This window comes from Danio rerio, chromosome 9, assembly GCF_052040795.2.
Source record: "Danio rerio strain M-AB ecotype USA chromosome 9, GRCz13ab, whole genome shotgun sequence".
In the NCBI taxonomy this organism is placed as follows: Eukaryota; Metazoa; Chordata; class Actinopteri; order Cypriniformes; family Danionidae; genus Danio; species Danio rerio.
Genome location: NC_141029.1, coordinates 24822219 through 24842500, shown reverse-complemented (window position 1 = coordinate 24842500; position 20282 = coordinate 24822219). Strand labels below are relative to the sequence as shown.

Genomic DNA, 20282 nt, shown 5'->3' with positions numbered 1-20282 from the left:
AGACCTCCGAACTATTCTGACTCGAGTTGCTATATCTTTTCCGACTGATCCGACTTTCGGTTTTCCGAAAAACGTCCCGGGACCGTCGGAAAAATCCCATAGACTTAACATTGGATCAAACTTTGTGACCTCATAACTCCGCATCAGAATGTCACACAGACTTCTAACTGGGCTCATTTAACTCAGACTATCAAACTGCCAATGACTGACCACCTTTAAACTTTCTGGCCACGCCCTAGCAACCACTTTTGGACCCTAGAAACCGTCCCATAGACTTCCATTGCAAAAGACTCTCATTGACTTTACATGGGATCAAACTTTGTGAGCTCATAACTCTGCATCAGACTGTCCTACAGACTAATGGCTGAGCTCATTTAACTCAGTCTAGCCAGCAGCCAATCACCGATGGCCTTTTAACTTTCTAGCCACACCCTAACAACTAGATACTGCACCCTAGCAACTGTCCCATAGACTGCAATTAAAGAGGTTCAGACTGATATTGTCATGCTGCACTGTGATAGAGACATGGGGGTTGTTTTTAACTGTTCATACTGGCAAGAAGCTTTGATACATCATCAGTCTAAGCTGTCAATCAACTCCATAGCAACAAAACAGACTAACCTAGCAACGATATGGCACCAGCTATATCTCAGCATCAGAACATCGTAGAGAGGCGGGGGTTGGCTTGTTTGACTCATGCTCTTACACCATCTATCTATCTATCTATCTATCTATCTATCTATCTATCTATCTATCTATCTATCTATCTATCTACCTCTATCTATCTATCTATCCATCTATCTACCTATATCTATCTATCTATCTATCTATCTATCTATCTATCTATCTATCTATCTATCTCTATCTATCTATCTATCTATCTATCTATCTATCTATCTATCTATCTATCTATCCATCTATCTATCTACCTCTATCTATCTATCTATCGATCTATCTACCTATATCTATCTATCTATCTATCTATCTATCTATCTATCTATCTATCTATCTATCTATCTATCTATCTATCTACCTCTATCTATCTATCTATCTATCTATCTATCTATCTATCTATCTATCTATCTATCTATCTACCTATATCTATCTATCTATCTATCTATCTATCTATCTATCTATCTATCTATCTATCTACCTATATCTATCTATCTATCTATCTATCTATCTATCTATCTATCTATCTATCTATCTATCTATCTATCTATCTATCTATCTATCTATCTATCTATCCATCTATCTACCTACCTATATCTATCTATCTATCTATCTATCTATCTATCTATCTATCTATCTATCTATCTATCTATCTACCTATATCTATCTATCTATCTATCTATCTATCTATCTATCTATCTATCTATCTATCTATCTATCTATCTATCTATATATCTATCTACCTACCTATATCTATCTATCTAACTATCTATCTATCTATCTATCTATCTATCTATCTATCTATCTATCTATCTATCTATCTATCTATCTATCTATCTATCATGCTAAGAACATGCTAATTCATGCTAGAATCATGCTAGTTACATGCTAATTCATGGTAGAATCATGCTAGTAACATGCTAATTCATGCTAGAATCATGCTAACAACATGCTAATTCATGCTAGAATCATGCTAACAACATGCTAATTCATGCTAGAATCATGCTAGTAACATGTTAATTCATGCTAGAATCATGCTAACAACATGCTAATTCATGCTAAAATCATGCTAGTAACATGCTAATTTATGCTAGAATCATGCTAACAACATGCTAATTCATGATAGAATCGTGTTAGTAACATGCTAATTCATGCTAGAATCATGCTAGTAACATGCTAATTCATGCTAGAATCGTGCTAACAACATGCTAATTTATGCTAGAATCATGCTAGTTACATGCTAATTCATGCTAGAATCATGCTAGTAACATGCTAATTCATGCTAGAATCATGCTAGTAACATGCTAAATCATGCTAAAATCATGCTAACAACATGCTAATTCATGCTAGAATCATGCTAATTAATGCTAAAATTATGCTAGTAACATGCTAATTCATGCTAGAATCATGCTAGTAACATGCTAATTCATGCTAGAATCGTGCTAACAACATGCTAATTCATGCTAGAATCGTGCTAGTAACATGCTAATTCATGCTAGAATCATGCTAGTAACATACTAATTCATGCTATAATCGTGCTAACAACATGCTAATTCATGCTAGAATCGTGCTAGTAACATGCTAATTCATGCTAGAATCGTGCTAGTAACATGGTAATTCATGCTAGAATCGTGCTAACAACATGCTAATTCATGCTAGAATCGTGCTAACAACATGCTAATTCATGCTAGAAACGTGCTAGTAACTTGCTAATTCATGCTAGAATCATGCTAGTAACATGCCAATTCATGCTAGAATCATGCTAACAACATGCTAATTCATGCTAAAATCATGCTAACAATATTCTAATTTATGCTAAAATCATGCTAGTAACATGCTAATTCATGCTATAATTGTGCTAGCAACATGCTAATTTATGCTAGAATCATGCTAACAACATGCTAATTCATGCTAAAATCATGCTAACAACTTGGTAATTCACGCTAGAATCATGCTAACAACATGCTAATTCACGTTAGAATCATGCTAATACCATGCTAATCTATCTATCTATCTATCTATCTATCTATCTATCTATCTATCTATCTATCTATCTATCTATCTATCTATCTATATCTATCTATCTATCTATCTATCTATCTATCAATCTTTTCATACTTTTAAAAACTGTTTAAACTAAATTAACTATTACCGTCAGGCTTTCACAAGCCAGCCTCAAAGTTTGTTCTCAAACTTTAAGAATCTAGTTTCAATTGCTGTATTAGTACAAGATAGAGCAGATACGATTGACGACATGTCTTTAAAATGGCTGTAAAGTTTGAAGACAGCGCCATCTAGTGTCCAGGGGATAAAATTACTTATTTTTGAAAATATTGGTAGAAATTAATGTTATTGTAGCCGCAAATGCTGGCTGCTTCCCGTGAAATTGTTGTTCTAAATGGTTCGAAAGGCTTTAGCTTTAACTACTTTACTAGCTAGAAGTCTCATCTTTTTAAAGTGGAAACAATTTGACCATCACTTACTGGTTCTTTAATGACCTTTGACAAAGGCTGGCGTCCCTTTTTAGATTATCTGCTGGCTAACTTGATTATTAGGTTGAGAATTAATGTATGAACACATTTTTTATTCAGTTATTTATATATATATTTTTTTATTTACTTATTTAGTTTTTGCAATGGAAAGTTATAGACTGTTGAAGGAGGAACGTGTTTATTTGGGGTAGTGTTTGGGCCCGTTTACACTAGTACGTTTTAGTTTTAAAACTGCGTTTTAGAATGAAAACAATCCACGGCCAAACGAGCGTTTCACCCAGCGTTTCTGAACTCTCCGTCTACACAAACCACTGAAAAGGCACATCACGTGACCCCACACAAATACTCTGGCATGTGCTGCAGCATATCTACCCAGATTAGAGATGTGCTCGTCAGATTGTACATCAAGGATCTACCAATGGATCCAATCTCACTATATTTGTTAAACGTGACATTTAATTTATTTTGTTGTCTATATTTAACAACATATTCCCTGACTTCGGTCTTTTGAATCTATTATTTGTTCTCAGGTATTTTGGCTGAGCGTAGAGATAAGTTAATAGTTAATGTAACCAAGTACATTCTGTATATTGACCGATTGCTTGCCTTTATTTCCTATAATTTATAAACTTATTGTACGTTATACTTTTAGAATGTTCATTATTGTTTATTAACACTGATATTCAGCAAAAGAGAGGGTGTTTCAAATTTTCAATGAAAATGAAAGGAGGCAATTGTTATAGGCTCCATTTTGTAATAAATATGCATACAGTGAAGATGACGCTTGTATATGCAGCACCACTGCTCAACATTTCTGCTATCTGTTAAATTGCTAATATCAAAACAAAAATAGAAGTTCCTTAAATCATGTTTTCATTTTAGCCAGGATGATGTGAATGAGGTTATAAAGTACATTGTTCCCTTTGAAGATTCACCCGAAGTGTCCTCTGGAGTTTGTTTTCCATATCAAACTTGCGAAGTCTGAACTTACAAGGAGAGGATGCAGAACTGAACTGTGTGTAGGCTACTTAATATTAAGGAAAAAAGCCCCAATCAGATGAATGTCTGCAGCTCTGCCTCCGTTTTCAGATGTCTCAGTTTTACCCCATCCACACTGAAACGGAGCAGAAGCATTTTAGAATGAAAACGGCTTCTTAAGCGTTTTTAAAACAATCCGTTTTCGGCACTCGAAAGCTTCAGCGTAGTGTGGACGGATGGAGTAACCGCAGCAAAACTTATGCGTTTTAAAATTAAACGTATTAGTGTAAACAGGGCCCGAGTAACAACATGGAAAGATAATTATCAAATTATCAAATGAATGATGTAATTAATGTTCCATGTAGAAATAACCTAATAAAAAAGAAGTCTGAAATAATTGTTATTCTCAATACATTATTTGGACTATGTTAAAATACACACCAGCCTATAGAACAACCAAGTCATTTAGGTGGTGCTTTTGTACCACTATCTCCCAATCTACCTCCCCACAAAACAAAAAGCGCAACATAATGTTAAAGATGAATTTAACTTATATTATTATTCATTTACATTTTTTCACAATTTCAATAAACATTACAACAATGTTCTTTTGGTCAGGATAGCTGTGTAGTAAAATGTTTAACTCATTTGCATTTAAACCTTAGCAGTGGATAGTACATCAAATCATGCATGTGTGGATATGATGTCACATAATAATACGTGTAATTATGCTCATCAACAGAACAGCTGATGTTGCTCATTACAACAAAAACTTTAAGGGAAAACAACTGCAAATCCACATCAGTGCAAACTAAATGTCAACTTTAATGTTTAAAATAGTAACAAATGTATTACTACTGCTAAATATTTGTGTATACAGTCTACATAATAATTATAACAATAATAATAATAACTTATAAAAACTCACCAGCTCACTTGCCAGAATAAGAACTCCAGCGAGATAGTCTTCCACATCCAAATGAAACCCTTTTTCTCTGTCAACTTCAACTGCAAAAATGGTGAATAATAATAAGTAACCTACATCCACATAGTATACCAAGATATTTTTAAACACTTGAAGGTTACATACTGGCAAGTATTTTTGCGACTTCCTCGCGTGTGACCAATGCCTCGCTTTCTAGGTACACCACAAATGCTGCAAGGAAGGCGAGTCGCTGAAGAACAAATCTCCAGAGTTCATGATACCTAGGGAAAGGTGGACATGCGAGTCTTTGATATACATATAAAGACAAACAATTGTTCAGTCACTGGGCATCATCATGTAAGAAGTAAACACTACTTTTATTATTAAGGTTTGGAAGCACACTTTATGCTGCATAACAGCAGGTTAACCATGTTTATATAAACAATTTACCTTTTTTTTTTTTAATTCAGGATGTGCGCGCAGGAAGGTCTGTGGAAAAACCCCGGGAGCGCTAGCATTTACAGTAAGGGAAGGTGGTACAGAGTTTGTTTTTGTCTTAAAAATAAAATATATTGATTACATATTATATATATTATTTACATAATGCTTTCAGCATATTATAACAGCTTGTCACCCAGTGATAAGCACAGTGATTTGGCAAAAATAATGTAAAAGTAAGCGGCGTTCATCTGACAGGGCAATTTGCGATAGCACCCTCCCAATGAATATTTGATAAGACGAAACAATCAAGCATCCAGCCAGAATTACACAATTTCATAGAAGCTCCAAGTGATTATACAAGAGAGAAGTTAAAGGCCTACAAGTCTTTGGATGCCAGCAATGTTGTTCTGTGTGGTCATGTGCAAGACATAATGTTCCATGATTACCAGATTCAACACTATGTAGGGCTAAAAACTGAGATTCTGCTTCAATTCAATTCAATTCAACTGTTTATTGTCATGTGCACAGTAAGGAAACACGTCTCCCTGTACAATGAGATTCTTACTTTGCCGTCCACAGTGAAGTCAAACACACAACATACACATCATACACAACATACACATAAATACACATATATACACAGAAGTGACCGAAGATTGAATGTAAAATATAAGTATATAAATATCTATGAAATTAAACAATATGTAAACCTGATTTGAGTAATGAAACAGATGTAAACAGTGTACAGTGTTTTTTGTTTTGTTTTGTTTTTTTTTTATTGTGCTTATTATGCAAAAAAGTGCCTAGTGCAATTGGATTATGTGCAAAAAAAAAGAATAAAGAATAAAATAGTGCAAAATGGGATGGAGTATGTAGTGTTGTACTGAGCAGAAAAATAGACTGTTATGTGCGTTGGTTATCTGTTTAGAAGTCTGATGGCTGATGGGAAGAAAGAGTTCTTGAGTCTGGCAGTCCTGCATCTCACACTCCTATACCTCCGCCCTGAGGGTAGGAGTGTGAATAAACCATGTTGTGGGTGAGTGGGGTCTTTCAGGATGGAGGCAGTTCTCTTGTGGACTCTGTGATGGTAGATAGTCTGCAGAGAAGGCAGTGGGGACCTAATGATCTTCTCTGCAGTCCTCACCACTCTCTGCAGACGTTTGCGGTCCTTTACAGTAGCATTTCCATACCATACAGTAATGCAGTTGGTCAGGATGCTCTCAACCACACAGCTGTAAAAGTTGCTGAGGATCTTAGATGACAGACCGAGTTTCCTTAGCTTCCTTAAGAAGTACAGCCGCTGTTGTGCTTTCTTGACCAGCTGGGTGGTGTTCAGTGTCCAGGTGAGGTCCTCACTGATGTGGACCCCCAGGTATTTAAAACTGCTCACTCTTTCCACTTCAAGTTTGCGAATAAACAGTGGCTGATGAGTTCTCCTTTCCTTCCTCATGTCCACTATCATCTCCTTGGTCTTGTCTGTGTTGAGGGTGAGGTTGTTGTTTTCACACCATGTCACTAGACTGGCCACCTCCTTCCTATAAGCTGCCTCATCTCCCCCGGTGATACAGCCTATCACTGCAGTGTCATCCGCAAACTTAATGATGGTGTTGTTCTTTTGAGATGCGACACAGTCATGTGTGAATAAAGTGTAGAGGATGGGGCTTAAAACACATCCCTGTGGGGTGCCGATGTTGGTGAGGATGGTGCTTGAGCTTTTATTTCCAATCCTGACAGATTGCGGTCTGCCAGTGAGGAAATCTAAGAGCCAGTCACAGAGTGTGGGGTGTAATCCGAGTTCAGACAGCTTGTGGGTGAGGTTATGGGGGATAACCGTGTTGAATGCGGAACTGTAATCGATAAAAAGCATCCTGATATAGGTGTCTTTATCTTCCAGGTGAGAGAGGGAAGTATGTAGTGCAGCAGCAATGGCATCTGAGGTGGACCTATTGGTCCGGTATGCATACTGCAGGGGGTCCAAAGTGTCTGGTATACTGCTCTGAATGAGGGGTAGTACCACTCTCTCAAAACATTTGGCAATGATTGGAGTGAGTGCTATTGGCCTGTAATCATTCAGACAGGTCAGAGGGCTCTTTTTAGGAAGAGGGACGATGGTTGTGGTTTTGAAGCAAGTTGGGACAGAGCTTTGACTAAGGGAAAGGTTAAAGATGGAGGTGAAAACATCAACCAGCTCTGAAGCACAAGCCTTGAGGGCCTGTCCCGGGATGTTGTCAGGTCCGGCTGCTTTGCGGGGGTTGATTTTTCTCAGTGCTTTGTGTACTGCAGCTGGTGTCACTACAGGAGGGGGGAGGGCAGGTTGGGAAGTTTGAGTTTGTGTGTGTCTCTGCTCTGTGTTGATGCTGGAGGACTCAAAGCGGGCATAAAATGTATTGAGGTCATCAGGCAAGCTTTCTGAGGCACTGATTGTGACATTTGTGGTGCTCTTGTAGTCTGTGATGTGCTGCAGGCCTCGCCACATTTGTCCAGCTGAGGCAGTGGAGTAGGTGTTATCCAGTTTCTCTTTATACTGCCTCTTAGCCTCTTTGATGGCACTTCTCAGTCCATATTTTGCAGATTTGTACTCATTCTCATTGCCTGATGTAAATGCCAGAGAACGAGCATTCAGCATGTGACGTACCTTGCTGTTTATCCAGGGCTTCTGGTTGGGGAACTTCTTGACTTGTATGGTGGGTATGATGTTTTCAACACAAGTGCTGATATACCCAGTCACATACTCAGCATAGTCCTGTACATAGCCTGTACTTAGCCAAAGACAAGGAAATAAGACGGGACTATACAAGGCCTGTATAATCATCAGCACGCAGAACATATGCATTCTGACAGCGGACTACACCTGTACGGCAGGGAATGTGATACATTAGAGGTAAAGTTGGTTTTATATTCGCACATTGAGACTTTCTCCTTATTAATATAATTTTATAAAAGAATTATTTGCAAATTCTAAATAGCGAAATCATATAAGCAGCTAATGACTATGAAAGTACAACATTGTCCACGGTCAAATAAACAGTGTTAATGTTGTTTTCAAGTCACACTTGCAGGTTATTTCAGACCGAATTTTCAAAGTGCCGTGGTAAACAATATAGGGAGTGTGTCACAAGTTAACAAAGAATTTAAATATGTAGGCTAATGGATGTCTTCAGTGCAGTGCGTACAACAATGTTTCCTTATCCGTGAAAGTAAAGGAGTAAAGAGTAAAAGTAAAGTAAGAGAAAATACAGAGGCTGAATGGAGGAGGCTCGTTCTTTTTCCTTGCGCTGCAGATGGTCTGTTTTACTGTTTTCTGGCTAGTGAAGCATTCCATTTTTACTCTTACAAAGTCTGCCATGTAAACAGCAAATGCGCCATGGTTCGACACAACTGACTCTTAAAGGGAATGTGAGATGAGGTTGGATTAATTTAATACACGTTATGCTCAAGACACACTCATAACTCATTAAGAGAATAAGCACAACCCTGTTGGACCATGCGCCGCAAACTCCTTAAAATAGCAAAAGTGGATTCGGACACGCCCTGAATGCTTTTGTGCCCTGCACTTTAGACTTAGACTGTGTCTGGATTGGTAAAATAGAGCCCAATATTGTTAGCTTTAGATGTGGAATCAGAGCTAATACTAATTTCAAGTAAATATGGATGAAAATGTATTTTTCTCAGCCTGAACTTAATATATGTCCAACCATGTTAAGCTTCATCCATATAATGGACTTTAATGGGGAAGAAAATGCTTATCGTGATAATGTTCACTTTATTTATGGAATTAGGACTGATTACTTTTACAGAAGTACGTTTTAAGTAAAGTTTGACAGAAACAAGTGTTTCTCTCATCAGTGTTTAGCCACTGTACATTAAGCCAAATTAAGCATTTTAGAATTTCCCTTAAAAAATGCAATCCAAACAAACTTGAAGTGAAGTGAACTAACCGATAGTACTGCTCCACAGGGAACTTGGTTTTCAGCTCTCCGGTGTGATTCCTGACAGTGCAGAACAGCTCTCTGGCCTTCAGACACTTGCTTGGAACTAGAAGACGAACAGTAAACACAATGTAAAATACATTATGAAGCTCACAACACTGACAAACAGGCTTTTAACTCGTCTTACTGTCTTTGAAGCCAGTTGGCTGATGGACACTTTGAAGGACAGTAAGGATCTCTCTGGCTGTTTGCTCCAGACCTTGGACAACCTTTCTTATGTCCTAATGAACAGAGAAATATAGATTTAAAAAGAAGCTCACATTAAAAAAAGAGATTATATGAACTTTCTGTCAAGACATCTGTTACACTTCATCATGTCTTATTTATAAATCATAAACATCCACTGATAGCATGACAACTAATAAAGCAGTATATTCCTATATATATTTCACGTCTCTTAAAATCTAATATCTAAAACTGCAAAAAACGCGGTTTTACATGCAAGTGCGGTTGTTTACCTCTCGAATATCTTGATCGGCACTCAGAAAGCCCTGAATATAACTAAACATCTCCGTTACAGACATCTTCAAACGCTGTTAGCTTGTGCTGTTCGCCGTGTCGAGCTAATCCCAATGTCCAATCTACGGATGATGCAAACACTGTAAACCGAGACTGCTTATTAATTGTGCTCTCGATGCAAACAGCCTGCAGGTATAATAACTGGAGTCATCAGCGTGTACATCCACATCTGTCCTTCTTCAGCTTGACGCGCAGTGATGACGTAAATATCGTTTCTCTTCTGGCAGGTTGGTTAACACGACGCCATCTACTGAAAATTCCATAAATGTTCAGTCTGTGCTGTTTATGAATGATTGTTTCCACATAAACTCCACCTTGGGACTTTTGGACTAAATAGGCTATAAAGAGGATTTAAAAAGAAAGCACTTGGAATCTAAGTTTTCCTGGATTTAGTGGATATATGAGGTAACGTTATGACTCTGAGTCAAATGTTTGTACTAGAGATCCCACAGCAAATGTCACTTAGAGTTGATATTTAATTATTTTTTTTATTTATTCATTATTTCATTTTCTTTTTGGCTTAGTCCCTTTATATTCATCAGGGGTCCCCACAGAGGAATGAACCGCCAACTTCTACACCATGTTTTATGCAGCGGCAGGAGCGTACCTGACATTTTAAAAGTGCCCATGAGATCCAAGAGTTTATGTTCATAATTATTAATCACCTGTTTCTAAAATGGTCTGACTGTCTCTAAAAGTGAGGGGGATGTAGGCCTATCCCCCCGTCCTCCCCGGTTGCTACGCCCCTGCGCAGCAGATACCCTTACAGCAACATACACTACGGAAAATTTAGCTTGTAGGGAAAACCGGAGCACCTGGAGGAAACTCACGTGAACACGGGAGAACATGCAAACTCCACACAGAAATGCCAACTGACCCAGCCGAGGCTTGAACCAGTGACCTTCTTGCTGTGAGGCAAGCGCGACCCACTGCGTCACCGTTATTGATTTATTCATTTATTTGTTTCAGATCATGACAAACGATTTAATGTATTTTTGCGTTTGAAAGTCAAACAAAAGTTATTCCACTATTTTCTATTTAAATTGGTAAGAAATGTCATCGGTATAGGCTATTTTACATAATAAAACAATACTCAAACACATCGTACATCCAGAGAAACAGAGGGCTTACATGTGGCTGTAGTTGTTGTCATGAAGAGGTTTCGGGGTTGTACAGGACAGAAATTTCAAGCCCCGTTTACAGAAGTTTTTTTTTTTTCTTTTTTTGACATCTTAAGAAGTAACTTTAACAGTTAGCCAGGCATACATTTATTTTATACAGCCTTCTTTTTATTCTTAGTGAGATGACAATAGTATTATTCATTCATTCTTTTTTTTTTTTTTTGGCTTAGTCCCTTTAGTAATTAGGGGTCACCCCAACGGAATGAACCGTCAACTTATCAACTATATTGTGTAAGCAGATTTTGAATTTGTGGTAACAAAAGCTTAGTTACGGTAATCATTTGCGTTTTTCTTTTAGTTTAATTTGCTGTGAAACTTTGGTAATGTGAATGTTCTACAAATTGTATTTTAATTTAATTTTAAAATGTGTTATCTGCATTCATTTCTCTTAATAGATGAGGAGGAGGAAGTGAAAACTAAAAAGAGTAAGGTAGCAAATTTCTTCAAAGCTACCACAAAACTCTTTGGCATGTCCTGCTTTCGTCAGGCTGAGGAGCAGCTCTCTGACTCTGAAGGCTCTGATGGTAAATCATCATATTTATTTGTTGCTATATCAGTTTATAATGTTATAAATAATTTGTATATATAATAATTTGTATATAGTTTTTATGTATAAATAATTTGTATTAATTTCCCTTTACCCAAAGTTTAACATCGCCTTGAGTGTAAAATTGACTAACTGCAGTCATTTCTCTATTAGCAGATGACTTTCTGTGCCAATCCCAGTCTGATAAGAGTCTGAAGGTTGCTCCGGACATCGTTCATGAAGTGAGCTGTGTGATGGACGACCTTAAGGTGAGTATATAAAGATGAGCAACGGTTTTAATTCGTGTTCTCCTGATGCTTTCACTAATATGTCAAGAATCTGTTTCAGGATTTTGAGAGGAATTTTATGACACCATAACATGTGAATTGACTTAGTTTGGTTTTGTTTATTAGGTGGATGAGACAAATGACTTGACACTCAACATAGAGTACGTCAAAAGAGAGGAGGAGGAGGAGATAAGAATGAATGATGAGAAGAACACAGAGGAGGACAAGATCAAAATGAGGAAGAGAAGGAGGAGGAATAGGATGAAAGAGGAGAAGGAGATAAAGATGAAAGAGGAGAGGTTAACAGAAAATGAAGAGAAGGAGGAGAAGAATGAGGAGATGAAGATGAACGAGGAGAGTATGAAAGAAAATGAAGAGAAAAAGGAGAAGAATGAGGAGATGGTGATAAAAGAGGAGATGAAAACAGAAAATGATGAGGTGGAGGAGAAGAATGAGGAGATGGTGAAGATGAACGAGGACAGAATGAAAGAAAATGAAAAGAAGGAGGAGAAGAATGAAATGAAGATGAACAAGGAGAGAATGAAAGAAAATGAAGAGAAAAAGAAGAAGAATGAGGTGATGGTGATAAAAGAAGATGGAGAGGTGGAGGAGAGGAAGGAAGTGACAGAGACGGAGAAAAGGAAGAGAAAGAGAACAAAGAAAAGAAACAGCAAGATAATTAGAAGGATGATGAGGAGGAGAAGCAAGAAAAGGAGAATGAGGAGAGTTTGAATCAAAATAATAATTGAAAAATAAAAATAAAAAATAAAAAACTGGATGGACAATGCTCTCTCACAGCAGTTAAACAGTAATTTACTGCAAATCAGCAAGAATACTGATATTTATCTGCTCATGTGATCATGTGACAATGAAGAAAATTCTGCTTTGCATCACAGAAAAAAGTACATTTAAATACATATTCTACAGAACACATTTACTTTAAACTGAAAATAAAATGGCAGAATTTTGCTTTGTTGTTATAATAAAGACTTAAAAGTCTTATAATAAAAGCCTCAGAAGATGAAGATGAAATGCATTGAATGCTAGGTGGGTTTGGGATGTAAGACCACTCTTTGAGGGTGCAAATTACACTTCTGAGACGTAATAATATTTAAAATTAGACTCAACTTTGTTATTACACATGTACAGGTACAAGGCAACACAATGCAGTTATAGGTCTATAACCAGGAGTGCAACAGCAGTAAGTGCAGGATATAAGACATGTACATACCAAACACCAAACCACTTTCATGACAGACTTTGGCTGAGGGATTTTAAAAATGACCAAACCAACATTTCCGATGTTTTACAATGTGGTGGTGAGTGCGCTGGTTTGTCCTTGCCGCCCCATTGTGCCTTTTTTGTGGTTACATGCTCTGGTAAAACAAAATCTAATCACTTTTTTGGTGTGCATGCTGAAATTTATTCAATAAATCTGTTTCCTGTGTATATAATGCACATTTATTATTATCAGAAACAAAGTTTATACTCATTTTTAATTTATAAAACATTTTGGTGTTTCTATTAAGATCTTTTTAAAATGCAATATTCCAAAATGGGCATAAATACCATACACTGTAAAAATATCTGTAAATTAGCATTTTTCTGTATTTTGTGATTCATGTTTTTATTATTTTTAGCAGTTTATTTATGCTGTTGAATTTGCACATTATGATCCTTAAAAAGTTACTTTAATTAATTGTTTTAACAGTTTAAAGTGATTTATAGTTGGGGTTGTATATTACACAAAAACCTGCCAGTACAGTTTCTGTTCTTTTACAGAATTAATTCTGTCTATATTATTTCTTATTATTTTAAGCTACTAAAATGTCATTTAAAGTCACTTTGTTAAACTGTGGAGATAAATTTTCAACATAAAAAGTCGAAAGAGCATAGATCAAGGACTTATGATGTAATTTACAACAGTAAATAAGCAGAAAACAAAATATTTGTATTTTTTTAGATTTTAGACAGTTTAGATCAGCGGTTTCTAACAGGGGGCGGGGTCATATTTTTACATATTTTTTTTTTTAGCAGTGGACAATTAGGAGAACGATCATGTTGCCTTAGTTAATTTGATCCCCTGATTGACCAAATAATGGACTAAAAAAGACAGAGTCTCACCGATTCGCCTTCAGCAGCTAATAGTAATAATAATAATAATAATTATATGATGCGAGGGCAGCCGTATTGTGCCAGACTGAACACCACACACCAGCTGATTGGTGGAGAAGAGACAGAGTGATGAAGCCAATTATGATATGGGGATGGTTAGGAGGCCATGATAGACAGAGGCCTGTGGGTCAGGATGCCGTGGTTAAACCCCCACTTTTTTATTTTTTTGAAGGACATCCTGTTTTTTTTTAACAACCACAGAGAGTTATGATCTTGGTTCAACATCTCATCCAAAAGACGGCACTTACTGAGCAGTATAGATAAATCACCATGTTTGTAAACATTCAGGATGCGCGCGCAGGGAGGTGGCAGAAAAAAATCCAGGAGCTCTAGCATTTACAGCAAGGGAATTAGATTAGATTAGATTCAACTTTATTGTCATTACACATGTACAAGTACAATGCAACGAAATGCAGTTTAGGTCTAACCAGCAGTGCAATAGCAGCAAGTGCAGGATACAGGAATAAGTTATAAAGTGCAGTTACAGAAAAACTATGGTGATATTTACAGATGGATGTACTATCAAAATTATATACAGGTTGGATAAGCTATGAACAGATTTACAATATATGAATATATGTGCAGGTTGCTATCAATAATCAGTAGTGTGCAGATAAATAAACATGATTACAAGTGTATATGTTACAACATGTGAATATATGTACAGGGATAGATAAACATGATTACAAGTGTATATGTTACAACATGTGAATATATGTACAGGGATAGATAAACATGATTACAAGTGTATATGTTACAATATATGAATATATGTACAGGGATAGATAAACATGATTACAAGTGTATATGTTACAACATATGAATATATGTACAGGGATAGATAAACATGATTACAAGTGTATATGTTACAATATATGAATATATGTACAGGGATAGATAAACATGATTACAAGTGTATATGTAACAACATATGAATATATGTACAGGGATAGATAAACATGATTACAAGTGTATATGTTACAATATATGAATATATGTACAGGGATAGATAAACATGATTACAAGTGTATATGGTACAATATATGAATATATGTACAGGGATAGATAAACATGATTACAAGTGTATATGGTACAATATATGAATATATGTACAGGGATAGATAAACATGATTACAAGTGTATATGTTACAATATATGAATATATGTACAGGGATAGATAAACATGATTACAAGTGTATATGTAACAATATATGAATATATGTACAGGGATAGATAAACATGATTACAAGTGTATATGTAACAATATATGAATATATGTACAGGGATAGATAAACATGATTACACGTGTATATGGTACAATATATGAATATATGTACAGGGATAGATAAACATGATTACAAGTGTATATGTAACAATATATGAATATATGTACAGGTTGCAATAATCAGTAGTATGCAGATAAATAAGCATGATTACAAGTGTATATGTATGGTGGGTGTGTACATAATTACAAATGCCCATATGCAGTGGGTATGTACAGTTCAATAAGTAAACAGTTCAATGTGGTGCAGTGAATGTGCAAATTTTAAATGTGCAAATGTTAAACAGTGCAGTTATTGCGAGGAGTTTAAGTTAGAGGAGAGTGGGGGGTGTATTGGGGGGGCAAAAGAGTCAGTGGGGGGCAAAAGAGTCAGTGGGGGGCAGAGTTCAGGAGGGAGACAGCTCTGGGGAAAAAGCTGTTCCTCAGTCTGCTGGTTTTTGTCCGGGGGAGCCTGAAGCGCCTGCCGGAGGGCAGGAGAGAAAACTGTCTGTGAGCGGGGTGAAAGGTGTCCTTCAGAATACTGCGTGCTCGGCGCAAACAGTGTTTCTTCTGGATGTCCTCTATGGCTGGCAGTGTGGTCCCTGTGATGCGTTGGGCAGTTTTCACCACCCGCTGAAGTGCCTTACGCTCAGCAACAGAGCAGCTTCCATACCAGACTGTGACACAGTTTGTCAGGATGCTCTCTATTGTGCAGCGGTAGAAGTTCACCAAGACGGCTGATGAAAGCTGGTTCTTCTTCAGTTGCCTTAAGAAGAATAGGCGCTGGTGAGCCTTCTTGATCAGGCTGGAGGTGTTGGTGGTCCAGGAAAGGTCCTTTGAGATGTGGGTCCCCAGGAACTTAAAGGATGAGACAGGCTCAACGGCCATCCCATTGATGTGGATGGGATCATGTGAGCCTGTTCGTCCCTTTCTGAAGTCCACAATGAGCTCCTTGGTCTTGTTGGTGTTAAGGAGCAGACTATTGTCGGTGCACCAAGTGGCCAGATGCTGTATCTCCTCCCTGTAGGCCGTCTCATCATTGTTGCTGATTAGACCAATTACTGTGGTGTCATCTGCAAATTTGATGATGGCGTTAGATCTATTAACAGGCCTACAGTCAACAGTAAAAAGGGAGTAGAGGAAGGGGCTCAGCACACAGCCCTGTGGTACACCAGTGTTGAGTGTGACGGTGGTGGAGCAGATGTGACCTGATCTAACATTCTGAGGTCTGTTAGTCAGAAATCCATAATCCAGTTGCACCATAATCCAGTTGCAATGACATACGATTTGGTACAGTTTGTTGTTGTTTTAGAAATAAGATTGATTACATGTTATATACATATATTATTTACATAATGCTTTCAGAGTATTATAACAGCTCGTCACCCAGTGATAAGCACAGTGATTCGGCAAAATTAACGTTAAAGTGAGTGGCGTTCATCTGACAGGTCCAATTGCAATAGCACTCTCCCAGTATTGGATAAGACGAAATTAACAAGCATCCAGCCTGAAATATACAATCTCATTGAAGCTCCAGAGAGAGAAGTTAAAGGCCTACAAGTCTTTGGATGCCAACAATGTTGTTCTGTGTGGTCATGTGCAAGAAATGATACTCCACGATTACAAAACTTTAAGTGCTAAAAACCGAGGATTTCTTAATAATATAATTTTATAAAAGAATTATTTGCAAACTCTAAACAGCAAAATCATATTAGCAGCCAATGACTATCAAAGTACAACATTGTTCACAGTTTAATAAACAGTGATAATGTTGTTGTCAAGTCACACTTGCAGGTTATTTTAGACCGAATATTCAAAGTGCCGTGGTAAACAATATAGGGAGTGTGTCACAAGTTGTCACTGAATGAATGTGTGAATACAAAACCAAGTTTACCTTAATAAGTTACACTTTCACATTTCATTCTTAGCATTTCAGTGTTGGCAGTTTAATTCACCATTTGTAACAAAAGCTGCAATCAAAAACCAGTAATGTGTATGATTCAGCATAGCTTGAACTTACCTGATATAACGTGAGAACTGCAACATCGAGCATTTCTAATTAGTTTGTCACTTCATTCAGCTCCCTTTTAGCCAAAGACGTTTGCAGTTGGCATTAAAGCAGTGTGGTGTATGATAAAAGTTAAGTTTTCTATTTTTGGAAATTTGGCATCCTACCGCACAACATGACATGTTTGCTTTTGCAGCCAGTATTTTTTTTTCAACCGGGCACCCATGTGACGTAGGTTGGTAATTCGTCTATTGACCTTATTCTAAAATGCGGAAGTGCGCCTGTTATCGCGATTGTCTTAGAACTTCGATTCAGTCGCCTATGGGAGAAATGACTAGGAATAATAAACGGCAGAAAATGGTCAAACTGCTTGCTCTACAAACAAATGTTTGCATGACTATACAGACCAAGTAGATGATATAATATAAAAAATATCAAATTGCAACATCAAGCAGCGTAACGAGCAGTTTTTAACGTCAAAAAATGAATGGAAGTGAATGAGACCGGAAGTCTCGAGCCAAAAAGATTCAAATGGCAGCGCCCACTCGTCGGCGGAGAATAAGGTAGTCCCCCTCTCTATACTGCGGCATAAGAACGCCCACAGACCACAGGTTGAGCGCCCCCTGCTGGTATCACTAACACCACTTCCGTCAACAGCCTAGCTTTCCCATGTGGTCTACCATCCAGGTACTGACTGGGTGCAGCCCTGCTTAGCTAGCTTCAGTGGGCAACCATGTGAGAGTTGCAGATAGCTAAATGCCAACGTACCAAGCACACTGGACACTAATTATTACTTATTGGGCCTAAATCTCGCACACAGCTGATCTCGCAACTCAATTTACAATTAGAGGGATACAAAGTTAGCTTTAGCTCTACTATAAAAGATTTGGGTGTCATATTAGACAGCAATCTAACTTTTAAAAACCATATATCCCATGTCACAAAAACTGCCTTCTTTCATCTGAGAAATATCGCTAAATTACGAAATATGCTATCCATCTCAGATGCAGAAAAGCTAGTCCATGCTTTTATGACTTCGAGACTGGATTACTGTAATGCTCTATTTGCTGGCTGCCCCGCATCCTCTATTAACAAACTTCAATTAGTACAAAATGCAGCAGCCAGAGTTCTGACCAGGTCTAGAAAATATGATCATATAACCCCAATTTTATCCTCCTTACACTGGCTGCCTGTTAAGTTTCGTATTGAATTTAAAATATTACTTCTCACCTATAAAGCTCTAAATAATCTAGCTCCTGTTTATCTAACCAACCTTCTGTCTCGCTACAAACCAACTCGCTCTTTAAGAACTCAAAATTCAGGGCTTCTGGTAGTACCTAGAATAGCAAAATCAAGTAAAGGAGGTCGAGCCTTCTCTTTCATGGCTCCTACACTCTGGAATAGCCTTCCTGATAACGTCCGAGGCTTAGACACACTCTCCCAGTTCAAAACTAGATTAAAGACCTATCTGTTTAGTAAAGCATACACTCAATGCATCACCTAGCGGGTTCCACACAGGCTTCTGCATCTTGCTTATATACACGATGAACAGCAGCTACGCTAATTATTTTCTTTATTCTCTATTTTCACCTGGGGATACTCATCCCGAGGTCCTCAGATTATGCGGAGTCACTGATTGGATCCAAGACCAGCGACGTGATGATCCCAAGGATTCCATATCCGGGACCAGGCCACATCCTGAGCTGCTGCTGCGCTGATGGTCGTGGGGAGTGGAGAACATGAGTCTGATTCCAGCGACGCTCCAGGGACAGACGAGTCTTCGCTAAGGCCATCTTCCAGCCTAAACCACGGCGAATGAAGTTCTGCACAAGACTTTTGGCCAGCGGAGAAATTAAAATGGTCGTGCCCAACTGAGTCTGGTTCTCTCAAGGTTTTTTTTCTTCACTCCCATCAGGTGAAGTTTTTTTCCCTCTCCGCTGTCGCCACTGCCTCGCATGGTTCAGGATTGGTAGAGCTACGCATCGATGAATTGGCTCTTCAGTGTTTGAACTCTCAGTAATGATTAAATCACACTGAACTGAGCTAAACTGAACTGAACTGAACTTAAACACTAAAACCTGAACCACACTGTTCCAGTTACTATGACCATTTATGTGAAGCTGCTTTGACACAATCTACATTGTAAAAGCGCTATACAAATAAAGCTGAATTGAATTGAATTGAACTGGACACAAGTGAAGAAGTAATGATCGAAGCATACTGGACCCAGGTGAGGAAGCCCCAAACATTTCGAGTTGCAGTGGAAACATGAAACACCAAGATAATTACCAGAACTATGGTTTTATTTCATTTTGTTAAAGCAAAGAGTGCGTGACCCAGCCACAGTACATTATCTGTGCCAAAGTTTTTGCTAAGTAATGCATGAGGCCATCAAAATTAATGAGACATTTGCAGACGACTCATTCTCAATACAGTGACAAGCCCAGAGCATTTTTTGAGTGCAAGGTGAAAGAACTGACATACACCCAAAATTAGATGAGGGATGTGACAGCTACTGTGAAGAAACTTTTAAAATTTCATAATCTATCACAGTTGCTAGAATTTTTTTTTCATATATTATAGATGAGTTATTAAAATTATTAAGTTTAGAAATGTATTGAAAAAAATCTCTCCAATAAACAGAAATTGTGGAAAAAAATAAACGGGCCAAATAATTCAGAGGGTTTAATAATTCTGACTTCAACTGTCCGTTGGCTGTTGGCACATACAAATGCATGTAAGATGTATGAAATTAAAAACTTGCCACTTTTAATAAATAATTATTATAGTATTTGAAATTAAGCTATATCATGTAACAACATTTGTTA

General features: G+C 37.5%; 2 protein-coding genes across 8 annotated transcripts in view; one reads left to right on the top strand and one right to left on the bottom strand.

The window, feature by feature from the left end:
• Positions 1-10220, bottom strand: part of tsn (translin) — an 18808-nt gene extending 8588 nt beyond the window's left edge. Inside the window, exons 1-6 of one of the 2 annotated variants that reach the window (XR_015498744.1) lie at positions 9956-10187; positions 9625-9718; positions 9447-9543; positions 5233-5348; positions 4313-5150; positions 3842-4135 (exon numbers count right to left, since the gene is read on the bottom strand). Coding sequence is in view for 1 of the 2 variants with exons in the window: in NM_001025452.1 (NP_001020623.1) it covers positions 5071-5150; positions 5233-5348; positions 9447-9543; positions 9625-9718; positions 9956-10021 (453 nt within the window). In the remaining variant the exon portion in view is untranslated. 2 annotated transcript variants of the gene reach the window in all.
• On the top strand, positions 10210-14679 carry LOC141376117 (uncharacterized). Of its 6 annotated transcripts, none has more exons than XM_087267760.1 (5): positions 10479-10931; positions 11368-11428; positions 11593-11721; positions 11901-11992; positions 12137-14679. In XM_087267760.1, exons 3-5 carry the CDS (start codon positions 11667-11669, stop codon positions 12740-12742), a joined length of 753 nt encoding a protein of 250 aa, XP_087123886.1. In that variant the 5' UTR covers positions 10479-10931; positions 11368-11428; positions 11593-11666; the 3' UTR covers positions 12743-14679. The 6 variants fall into 6 exon arrangements, with proteins under 6 accessions (XP_087123885.1, XP_087123882.1, XP_087123886.1 ...); XM_087267758.1 differs by having other exon boundaries at positions 11898-11992; XM_087267759.1 differs by lacking the exons at positions 10479-10931; positions 11368-11428 and adding an exon at positions 10210-10421.
• The last annotated feature ends 5603 nt before the right edge of the window (positions 14680-20282 follow it).